A 12461-nucleotide genomic window follows, 5' to 3' on the forward strand; every position below is an offset into this window, starting at 1 on the left:
GGAACTAAAAGTTGTAAAATGAAATTGTGCTGTAAATTTTCTTCATTTGGGAGCTGTTTGGTCAATTTAGTTACTTTGTTTTGTGGTTCTCAGACAGAGATTGTAACCCTACACAATGTAATGGATTAAAGTGGTAACTGTTAAAAGTGCTACCAGGGCCATCTTATTAGGGATACGTGGCAAATGACACTCTAGACTCAACAGTTACATTAGTTCAATCATGTGCGCAATTTGTAATTTTCCTCGAGGGCTGTTGGTGTTTATAATCCCAGCTGCAGCGAATTTACTGTGAGAGGAGATTCTTCGTTATTAGAAAGTAGTAGCAGAAAAAAATTATCTTGTAAGTGTTTTAGATAAAATATTTCAGCACAAAATGTTGACTTATTATTATCAAAATTCAATTTCTATACAATTACACGAATGTATCACGCATGTCATCTTTAGCCTGAAATGCCAATTCACTGTCTCTGCTTCCTTCTGAGATTACCCACACTGTAGATGCCAGTTTTCACCCAATTTGATTCACAGCACATGCTATCCATAAATACCTGAGTACACTGAACACAGCATCATTTGTATAAATTAAGGTGTTGTTATAAATATGATGGAGTTAATTACTTGTGTATTTTTATGGCTGCTGGCCTGGGGGGATGTAGTTTGGGAAAAATGTCTTGTTGTGGTAAAACTGGAAGGAAAGGGCATGAGAAAGCAAAGATCTATCCCCCCAGAGTCAGGCCCAGTTTCCTGCTGACATCATCCATTGGCTATTGCCCAATGTATCAGGATACAGTCCCTATCTGTCTAGCCAAAAGACGGCCAGAAAAAGAAAAAGATCTGTACAATTCCTGCCACCTGCAACTTGCAATCTCCAAAGATTAGCAACTCAAGAATGTACTGCGAGGGGACAGCATAGCCTAACACGATGTGTTGTCCAACATTCAGTTCATACTACTGCCCAGGAGAACTGGACACCCGGCAATGATTGTGCTTGAATGGGCTGGATCATTAACTATCACATAGATAGGCACTTAGCTAGCCTGCTGTGTACATATGCATCATTAAAAATCTTTCTTTGATTCTGTTTATCTGTTCTATTTGCACTGTACCACCGCATTCTACTTCTGAGGGTTGTGGGAAAATATCGTTGTTCAGTTGGTGATTATTTCACTTGGTTAATAAACACCAAGTTAAATATTAAATGTATAGTAAAGAACCACTTGCCTGTCTATCTTTGGTGGTTACTCCCACAGGTCCTTGAAGAGGGAGCATGTGGTTTCCAACAGTGTATTTGAGGCCTACAGCAACTGGTGAACACTGGGAAATGTGGAGTACATCATCAACACTGGTAATCACATCTTAATTTGAATTTTCTCTAAATATTTTGTTTTAGTGGCACTGTGATAAAATAGAGTCCTTTTCACTTGAAATATTAATTTGGGTTGAAGCTATACATTTGTACCGCCTCACTCTGTGCATAAATTTAATGTTCAGTAACAATTGACATCTGGTTGCCTTCTTTAACAACTGGCTAAATTAAGTTCAGCACACAGAAAAGAGTGAAGGCATTACATCCCCAGTGGCACTGCTGAGGATTTCGATCTCAGACCTAGCCTCACCCCTCCTGTAAATTGCCAAAGTATATCTAATCTGCCAAAAAAAGCAGAACAATTACAATTGAGTCTCTTACTATCCCATCATTCTACTCTCGATCATCAGCAAAGTATCCAGGAGTATCTCTGGCAGTTTTATCAAGTAGCTGAATTCCAAAGATGAGTTGAAAGTGACTGAGAGTGATTAACTGACTGGAAATTAAGAAATCCTTGCCTACTCAAAGCCAATGAGAACCAAGGAAACACTGTCCACCAGGTTGTGTCATACCAGACATAAAAGACAATGGTTGTCTTTGCTGGAGACCAATCATTACATCTCTAGGACATTCCTGAAGGCATTGTTCATTGCAGTCTCCTTAATTTGACCAAATTCAAACACTTCATTCATGACCTCTCTCCGTCATAATGTAAGAAGCAGGAACGGTCTCTGAAGAAGGGTCTAGGCCTGAAATGTCAGCTTTCCTGCTCCTCTGATGCTGCTTGGCCTGCTGTGTTCATCCAGCTTTAGACCTTGTTATCTCAGATTCTCCAGCATCTGCAATTCCTACCATCTCTGAAACAATGTTCTCTGACAATTGTGCATTATACTATACCATTTGTAACTATTCAGATCATCAAGCAGTCATACCCATATGAAAGAAATCATGGACAATATCCAGGCTGTCAAGAAACATTTTATCACACTATTGACAGATGATAATCCCTCACCATTTACCATTCATTAGAACTTTAACTGGGCTAGCCATTTTAAATACTGTAGCTAAACATCTGTGGCGAGCATCCCGGATGCCTATCTACCAAACACACACCAGTAGTCTGGAATATAATGGAATACGTCCCACTTGAATTCAGCTCCAAAAACAGTTAAGGAGCTTGAAAATCACATATCCACCACCATATATATTTATTCCAGAGTGTAGTGTGAGGTGTAGAGCATTTACCATTTACTGAAAGAACTTGCCAAACTTCATTTGACAGCATCTTCCAAAGCAGTGGCCTCCGCAACCTAATAGAAAGACTATTTGAACTTGAACACTTGCAAATTCCCCTCAAAGAAAAGCAACATTTTGACTTGGACATATATTGTCAATTCTTGACCATTGTTAAGCCAATACCTGGAACTTGGTCCTTGACTTCACTCTGGATATCTATACCACAAGGATTGCAGCAGTTCAAGTTGCCACTCATCTCCAAATTCTTAAAGGTCTTACAGATGCTGGCCTTGCTGGAAATGTTTATATCTAATTGACAAATGCAAATGATACATAACATTAGACAACATCCCTTAAGTGGTACAGTTAACTGCCTAAGAATGAAAATAACGCTCCAACTATGTTTCAACAAACGTCTAGTTTGAATTCAACACTATTTATTTGCTTTTATGTGTAGTACTTCTACGTAGGGAATCCTATGTTACTTTCACTTCTCCTTCAATCAACCTAATGGGTAGTTCATGCAAGTAGTGAAGTTTAAATTGCCATATGACATTTTCTTCATAATTTTTTAATAAAACTTAAAGTTCCTCTTAATGACTTCAGTAAAGATAAGAGATGTTTGAGTTGAGAGAAGGTCTTATGAATATTAAAGATCATCATTTTACAAGTATAATTTTCCATCACAAATCCAAATACATTTTGAGTCACCCAAAAATTGTTATTTCTATCAAGATGTCTGGCAAATTATTCTAAATTTCAACGTTCATCAAGAAAGTCTTTTTTTAAAGGTTGGTGTTTGCTAGTTACTAGACGAATCCCAGGACCATTTGTTTTTTGGCTTAGCTTCAGTTCACGTAACAAATTAATGGATTGCATACTGTGAGCGGTGGCATATTGTGACTACCTACTTTCAAGACTCAAAGGCTTCATATTTTTTGTTCCACATACTTCCCTCCTAGACATTTGCAATCAATCCTATTACCCTTCCCAACATCCTTTCCAATTAATGTGCATCTTGTTCTTTCATGGTGACCAAAATTAAACACAGTACAATAACAGAGATAATGGGAACTGCAGATGCTGGAGAATCCAAGATAATAAAGCGTGAAGCTGGATGAACACAGCAGGCCAAGCAGCCTAGGCCCGAAACGTCAGCTTTTGTGCTCCTGAGATGCTGCTCGGCCTGCTGTGTTCATCCAGCTTCACACTTTATTATCACAGTACAATAACATATTGGTCTATCCATTTTATTGTGAAGCTTGAGCATAATTCTTCAAATGTCCATTTGACCTTGACAAATATATCTGCTTCTTTAATCATATCTTACTTTCTGAACTCTGAAAATGTTATATCTATCATTACTCTGAACATTTTTGTTTTCTAAATTTTCTGTTGTTGATTTGATTTGATTTATCATACACCTATAAATGACATGTTTTCAAACTGTATGCTTCACTTTATTTTTATACATGTTAAATTTCACCTGTGCTTCCGTGCCAAATTGCATTTTTTTTTTCTATTCATTTTGTGGGATGTGGGTGTTGCTGGCTGGCCAGCATTTCTTGCCTATCCCTAGCTTCCCTTGAGAAGGTGATAGTGCTGCCTTCTTGAACCGCTGCAGTCCTCCTGCTGTGAATTGACCCACAATGCTATTAGGGAGGGAATTCAAGGATTTTGGCCCAGCAACGGTGAAGGAACGTGACATATTTCCGAGCCAGAGTGGTGAATGACTCGGAAAGGAACTTGGGGGTGCTGGTGTTCCCATATGTTTGCTGCCCTTGTCCTTCTAGACAGAAGTGGTCGTGAGTTTGGATGGTGCTGTCTGAGGATCTTTGGTGAATTTCTGCAGTGCACCTTGTAGATGGTGTACACTGCTGCTATTGAGAGTCGGTGGTGGAGGGAGGGAATGCTTCTGGATGTGATGCCAGTCAAGTGGGCTGCCTTGTCCTGGATGGTGTAAAGCTTCTTGAGTGTTGTTGGGCTGCACTCGTCCAGGCAAGTGGTGAGTATTCCGTCATCATCCTGACTTGTGCTGTGTAAATGGTGGACAGGCTTTGAGGAGTCAGGAGATGAGTTACTTGCTGCAGTATTTCCAGCTTCTGGCCTGCTCTTGCAACCACTCCATTAATATAGTGAGTCCAGTTGAGTTTTTGGTCAATAGTAACTCCCAGGATGTTGACATTGAATGTCAAGGGGCGGTGGTTAGATTGTCTCTTATTGGTGATGGTCATAGCCATTTTTGTGACGTGAATGTTACTTACCACTTGTATAATCAGTTTAAATTCCTTTTGCAAATTGGGTCTCAACTTTTCTCCCTATCTTACAGTCATAGATATTATGCCTTACCCTTCGTTCATCTTAGAATGTGAATCAATCATTAATATTAAAAAGAAATCTAATGAAAATAAGTTAAAGATTTTAAAAGTCTCAACAATTAAGACACATTTACGGCAGAAACATTCCTAAAAGCCAGAGCTAGAGATTTTTATTTAAATAATTGTGTAGAGAAGGAGCTTGGTATCAGATTGTGAAAGGTGGGGTCACATCCATTGTAACTGAATCAAATTGGGAAAAACCCACCTTGGCTGCGGAAGGCTTGAAAATCCCAGAAAAAGTGGATAACCACCATTCCTATCATTAAAAAAAAGAGAAAGAAAGCCCTTGAAAAAGGCAGGGGAATGCCAAGCTATATAGAGAGACAGTATTGCAAAGAAACAGATTTTAAAATCTTGAAAGTGTGAACAGAACAGCCACTAATACAACTTAATGCTACAAAAAGAACCTAACACAGTCATACACTATTAAGGAGTGAAACAAACAAAGAGAATATGGCACAGAGTATAGTAAGCTCAGCAGGAATTCAATTTAAAACAGCATTGGTGAATACAAGCTTCAGGAACAGCAGGTTGATGCAGATTAAAAAGAGCTTTGAAGTAACAAAAAGTCATAATGTTAAAAAGAACTGGAAGAGAATATAATAATTGCTAGCAGGTTTAAGGTCAGAGATGAACCATACAGGGCACAGGGTCTAATTTTTTTTATGGCAATAGTTCTTAAAGGTACATCATTGCCTCAAATTAAAACACTTATGTACAGAAGTATACACAGCTAGAATTGCAGTGAAGGAGGAGATTGCATACATAAATGCCCAATTTATGCAACTCCTTTATAAGAGTCAAAATATAGCTATAAGAGAGATTGGTGATCCCAACAATCCAGGATTCACAGAACTCGTTTATGTCAATTGGCACCCCATGTAATTTAATCTTAGTTACAATATCATTATCCTACCAGAACAGCTAACATGTATAAAAAACCTACAGTCTAGAGAGTTAAGACTACATAGTGTGATTAAACGATCTCCCAGATGCATAGGAATGCTATAAGTTACATCACAAGCAACAGACATAAGAGAGTAGAAAGTATATACTTGTTCCTAAACAACCAATTACTATTTTGAGTGTGCACACATGTCACAATTTCAACTTCCTCTGGAGGCCAGAGAGTTTTTCAACTGCATCCGAGAGAAAATTGACTGTTAACCAACCTGTAAGAAACCTAATTCAGCTTCACAGATTCATGGCAGAACTGAAAAAGAAGAAACAATCTGTTGAGATCAACTATAATGGCATAAAAGAAATGAAGCACATGGCAAGAAGAAACAATGGTCAACAAGTCACCCAAATTCAATAGGATTAAAACATTGAAAATTTCATAGCTCGTTGTGCTATTTGCAATTATACAGGACTGTCAGTTTGGAAAGCAGCTCATGTCATGACTGAAGACAGATCATAAGATAAAATTCAACAAAGTTTGCCAGCAGAAACAAATACTCAGAACAAGAAGGAGCAATGCAGAGTTCATTCAGGGAACTTTTTCTGATGCCGTTCAAACAGAAGAACAGTCTGATGAACAAATTGATACAGCAGAGCAGTCAATGCCAGCTATAAAATAGCGCTGAATTAGCAGCCATCTTCCAGTAATATGAATGAGAGTGACAAAGTCTGCTTCATCAGTCAAACAACCATAAAGGGTGACAGAAGACATCCAACTTGATCAATGCGTTAAGGGAGACAAGCTGCGTATGGGAGCTAGACCATGTGCTTTATGAGTCTATGACTCTGTAATTGGTGTTAACATGCCTTTAGTGGCAGTTACGTCGATGAAGACTCATAGAGTCATAGTGTCATACATGACTAAAACAGATCCTTCAGGCCAAATAGTCCATGCCAACCATGTTCCCAAACTAAACTAGTCCCACCTGCCTGCATTTGGCCCATAACCCTTCCACTCTTTCCTATTCATGAACTTATTCAAAAGTCTTTAAAACATTGTAACTGCACCTGAATGCATGGTTTCCTCTGGCAGTTCATTCCACACACTAACCACTCTCCATATAAAAAAGTTGCCCCTCATGTTCTTTTTAAATCTTTCTCCTCTCTTAAAATTATGCCTCCTAGTTTTGAACGCCCCCACGCTAGAGAAAAGACCTTCGCTATTCACTATATCTGTGCCCCTCTGATTTTCTAAATCTCTATAAGCCACACCCCCGCCATCTCCTATGCTCCATTGAAAAATCTCCCAGCCAATCTAGCCTCTTCTCATAACTCAAAACCTCCATTTCTGGAAACATGCTGGGAAATCTTTTCTAATACCTCTCCGATTTAATAAAAATCTCCCTATAACAGGGTAATGGGCCAAAGAGCTTTTTCTATACTCTATACCTCTATGGCTGTAATATTCAGAAATACAGTAGTCAGTCAAAATGAAGAAGCTGCCTGAACTATCCATCCAGGTTATTATTTTAAAAAGCTGACCTCTTCCATTGAGAAAACGATTGCTTCATCCAGAAATCCACGACACTACAAGGATGATGTCTGTAGCTAACATAATAGAGCAACCACCTGGTTTCATACAGAAGAGCTGTTCTGCAAATCAAATTCAGGAAATTAAGGATCATCCAGCTAAGGTAATGGACCCAACAATAACTATATCTACAAAAGATAACATTGTCCAAAAAAGATATCCAATAGATAAACGATTATCAAACTGACAAATGGGCCACAGATCAAAACCAGGGTTAAAAATCTTCAAGCAAAAAATAGCATTCTTCCAAGTCCAAAAATTGTGCATTCTGAGAGCATTGGGAAACATGCTGTCCACTTACATCTCTGAAACAGAGACTTAGGGAGAGTGATCAGATTCTGCCTGCAGCTAATAGAGACTCCAAGCTACAAACTGGAAACTTCTTTTGTTTTTTTCACTGACTACTATTTGACCAATATATCCTTTCATCCTGTTTTGTCTGCATGAATTTTGATTGTGTGTATGTAGGGAATCCGAGCTGTATTGTATTAACTTACTTAGATCAGTTTAAGTAAGGGAAAATCAGACTATTTCTTGGCTAAGCTGAAGAAAATGTGTCTGATTGGTTCTTTGATCATCACAGTGAGTAATCAGTTAAGCACTGAATATGGGGAAGGCGATGATGTTGCTGGGCTAGTAAAACCTGAACTCATGTAATTGCTGAGGGGTCATGGATTGGAATCATACCACAGCAGATGGAAAAATTCTGGAATTAAATCTAATGATGATCATGGAACCATTGTTGTAAAAACCCACCTGGTTGACTGCTGCCATTTAGGGTAGGAAATCTGCCATCCTTGCATGGACTGGCCTATATGTGATTCTTGACCTCACAGCATTATGGCTGACTTTTAGCTGCCCTCTGAAATGGCCTAGCAGGCCACTGAGAGGTGCCCAAAACCACTAAAAATTCTCAAAGAACAAACAAAATTGGTAGTGATCAAGGTACCAGAAAAGTCCTCCTTATTAATGTTCGGGGGCTAGTGCCAAAGTTGAGACTGCTGCCTCACAGAATAGTCAAGCAACAACCTGACATAGTCATACTTACTGATCAAGACTCAGAGGACATCATCACCATTCCTGAATAAGTCGTACCTCATCGGCACAGCAGATGTGGACTGATAGTCATGTACAGTTAGGAAGGAGCTGACCTAGGTGTTTTCAGCATTGATTCCAGACTCTGATTTCTGCTGATCACCATGTACCACGCTCCCCACCCTATCCCTAGTCGGTTGATGAACCGTTTACGTTGAGTGCCACTTGAAGGAAGTACCAAATCTGGTAAGCGTGTGGAATGTATGTCCGATACGTCCATCACTGAGAGTGACTCAGCAGCACCAGGACAGGTGGAGCTGGTTAAATCCTAAAGGACATAGGTGCTAGACTGGGCAGGTAGTGAAGAGTCCAAAAAGGCATCGGTCCTTCCCACTCTCTCTGCCATAGATGCATCTGTCCACGATAGTGTAAGGAGGAGTAACTGCATGTGGAGGAGAGTTGTATGTTGTTGTTATCTTACTTTTAAGCCCAAATATCACGTGGTATTCCTAAAGTAATAAGGGTGTGTTCAACACAGAACCTTTCACTTCTTAATACATTAATATTAAAGTAAAAGCATTCTAAGCTATGCTTGAGTTATGCTCGCTTAACTTAAGTAACAGTTGAAATGTTAATTTATAATCCATACTAGGAAGGATGTTTAACATAGTGAAAGAGTTTCTTAGTTTCTTCTTATAATATCTCATAACTCCTCAGTAAAATTAATGATCAGCTTAGGGCTTTTATTATATATCTTTACTTTGAAATTTTATGGCTATTTTTCTTCTCCAACTGCTGATAACACAAAATCCTGACTGGTGCACAATTTGTGAGAAATCTTCACAGAGCAAACATCGAATCGGGTAGTCAGATGTGCCATTCACAGAAAGCTAGTGACAGTTAGCCTTGAGTCAGGTAAATGAGCAGCTCTGCCCAACCACTGCAGAATCAGTCCAATACTAACAAAGAAAATTGACGTGTCATTCAGACTGTACTTGGAACTGGACCAGATCTGAAAAAAGTGAAGGGAGTAAGCTTTGACTTCAGTACCTTGTTAGATCACCCCTTATAGGTTACATGTCATCAAGAATAGAAATAACCTTTGCCACTGAGAGTGTGTGCATATTCTATGACAAGCAGAGATGAAAGGGGCAATGTAATTTTTCCTTAATATTGGCAGCGGGCCAGTTGCTTGCTGTGTTGTGAAAGAAACGTGCAATGCTCAACCAAAGCCAATCCTGATTAACACATAATTAAGTGCTGCAATTGATTATTTTATATATCAGTCTATGAATCATGTTCCTGCAGTGCATTCAACGATTCATCATTCTGTTCATAAAAATAGCTAAATATACTTCGAATTAAAATTTAATCCCTTTCAGAGAAAGAGGTTTGATAATCTGAATTATTTTTGGCTCCTTTTTTGTTTTAATTCCTACATGGGATGTGTGTACCACTGGAACTGACAAAATTTATTTCCCATCATTAATTGTCTATAAGAAGATGCTGGTGAGCCACCTTCTTGAACTATTGCAGCCATGTGTTGTAGGGATGCCTACAGAGCTGCTAGGAAGAGAGTTTGAGGATTTTGACAAAAAGGCAATGAAATATTGACATAGTCTCAAGTCAGTATGGTGTATGACTTGGAGATAACTTGTATCTGGTGACATTTCTATGTGCCTTCTGGCCTCGCTGTTCTTGCAGTGCAAGACATGGATTTAGAGGTTGCTACCCAGAAAGCCTTGCTGATTTACTGCAATACATGGCACTTATGCGGCCAAGGTGAATTTTTGTTAGAGACAGCGAATGTGTTTCATGGTGGATGAAGTTGGAGGTAAGCAAATAGTTTTTCATTTAGACCATGTCAGGTTTCTTGAATATTGTTGGAGCTACACATAATTAATGAAAGAGAGAGTATTCCATTCCACGAGGGTCAGTTTAGCTCAGCTGGTTTGCACAACAGATTGATAGCAATAGTGTGGGTTCAATCCCACATTGGCTGAAGTTCCCATTCCCAAAATTGAATGACTTTTTATGCTTGTGTTTGATATAGGGATATTTCAATCCACTCAAGAGGCATTTATTTCATGTCTGAAAGATGACACCTCCAACAGTACACTCAACTAATAGCCTAAATTATGTTCAAGTCTATGGAGCAGGGCTTGATCCATTATAATACAGAAGAAGGAAAAAAACACTTGCATTTATGGAGTGGCTTTTATGAACACAGCATGGCACAAGCACTCTACAACCAACAGAGCACTTTTGAAATGCAGTTATAATGCTGCAAATGAGGCACCCAACTTGCATACAACATGCAAGAGTACTAAATATGGTAAATTGTGGCCCATCTGCCTGCTGGGTGGATGCAAAATATCCTATGACAATTTTTCATGCAAGACTCCCAGTAGCTTGGACAGTAGCAAGTAGCAAATATAATCCCACTACTTAAAAAAGGAGGGATGGACAAACAGGAAATTACAGGGTGATTAGTTAAATATCAGTCAGTAAAACGCTAGAGTACCAAGTACAAATGATATAACAGGATGCTTAGAAAATATTGACAGGATTAGACAAAGTCAACATGGATTTATGAAAGGGAAATTATGTTTAACCAGCCTGCTGGACTTTAGTAGAATAGATACAAGACAACCAGTGAATGACGTATATTAGGATTTTCAGAAAGCTTTTGATTGTCCCACATTGAAAGATAACGTGGTCTGCAGATTCTAAAAATAATTAAAAGGTAGAATCTAAAAGATAGGTATACCTGAAAAGTAACAATGTTTATGTTAATGCATGAACTTTTATGTAATATTTTAGTATATTTTCCATAATTGGGATATTGCATGATATGGATTTATAGTTATTTTTATTTTCTATAAAGAATAAACTTTTTTATTAGATTATGCCACATCTCACGGTGCCAATGCCATTGTACTTGATATGAAAATAACAAGATTTCTTTCAGCTTAACTGTGAGTACTTTATGAGTCAAGAGCTGTTGTTGCATTTTATTTGAAAAGTACTTCACCATTTCTGGAGAATGCACAGAGGTAATTTGTGATGCAATTATATCCACTTCACCAATCATGGTCATTGCTTCATGATAGTTCTTATTCAACTGTATTGTAAAACTAAGAATAAAATTTGAAAATTAGATTGGAGAAGAATGTGTTACAGATTATTGTATACTTTTCCCAACAATCAAAACATGATAAAGTAATTGGATTCTTAACACACCTTCTAAGGCTTTTGTCTGTCTGAAAATGCTCCAAAACATGGCAGCCATGTCCCTTTGAGCAAGAAAATCCTGTTTATAAACAGAATATATTGAAAGCAGTGTGATGGATACATATGAGTAATGACAGCGAGAATTAGTGTTAGCACCATTGCTATTTTGTCTCTATATTAATGACCTGGAGCAATGCATTGTGGGTGATCAGTTTGTAGCACTTACATTGGTGTGAGAATCTTGAATGAGAAAAAAAACACATGACTACAATCAAACCTAGAAGCAATGGGAAACGAGCCACTGTCTGGCAGTTCATATTTGATGTAGATAAACATAGCTTCATTCACTTGTATGGAACTAATGCCAAACGCATTTATACAACACAGGGTTTTGAGCATGAAAGGGACTTCAATGTGACATAACGTGCCCATAACAGGAGTAAGTAATGTGTTAAGATGTACTTTAGGATAACACAATATTAAACAAAAAGCGGTCTTGCATCAAGTACCTACTTAGCTTGATATAGAATAATGAATGCATGTTTAGTCTGCTGGGTGAAACAGAAGCCCTGGAAAAGGTTCAGTGAAAGTCTTATACCATGACTTATGCCATTAATATTTGTCTAATAGATGCTTAAACATGTTCACTGCATATAAAGCCACCCTCATGACATTGTTTATTGTGCCGCTCAATATCTCGCTGACCTTCTGATCCTCACTGCCTCCTCTTCATTTGCCACCCTGCTCCCACTCATACAGAATAGTAAACAGTGAGGTAATA

The 12461-nt window shown here is 38.4% G+C and overlaps 1 protein-coding gene across 1 annotated transcript in view; it reads left to right on the forward strand.

Moving 5' to 3' along the window:
• The first annotated feature begins 1266 nt into the window (after positions 1-1266).
• Positions 1267-12461, forward strand: part of prok2 (prokineticin 2) — a 133293-nt gene continuing 122098 nt past the window's right edge. The window contains exon 1 of the mRNA XM_048548203.1: positions 1267-1345. Within this exon, the coding sequence (XP_048404160.1) occupies positions 1268-1345 (78 nt within the window). The 5' untranslated portion in view covers position 1267. The remainder of the gene's footprint in view (positions 1346-12461) is intronic.

Source organism: Stegostoma tigrinum, chromosome 11 (assembly GCF_030684315.1).
Source record: "Stegostoma tigrinum isolate sSteTig4 chromosome 11, sSteTig4.hap1, whole genome shotgun sequence".
NCBI lineage: Eukaryota > Metazoa > Chordata > Chondrichthyes > Orectolobiformes > Stegostomatidae > Stegostoma > Stegostoma tigrinum.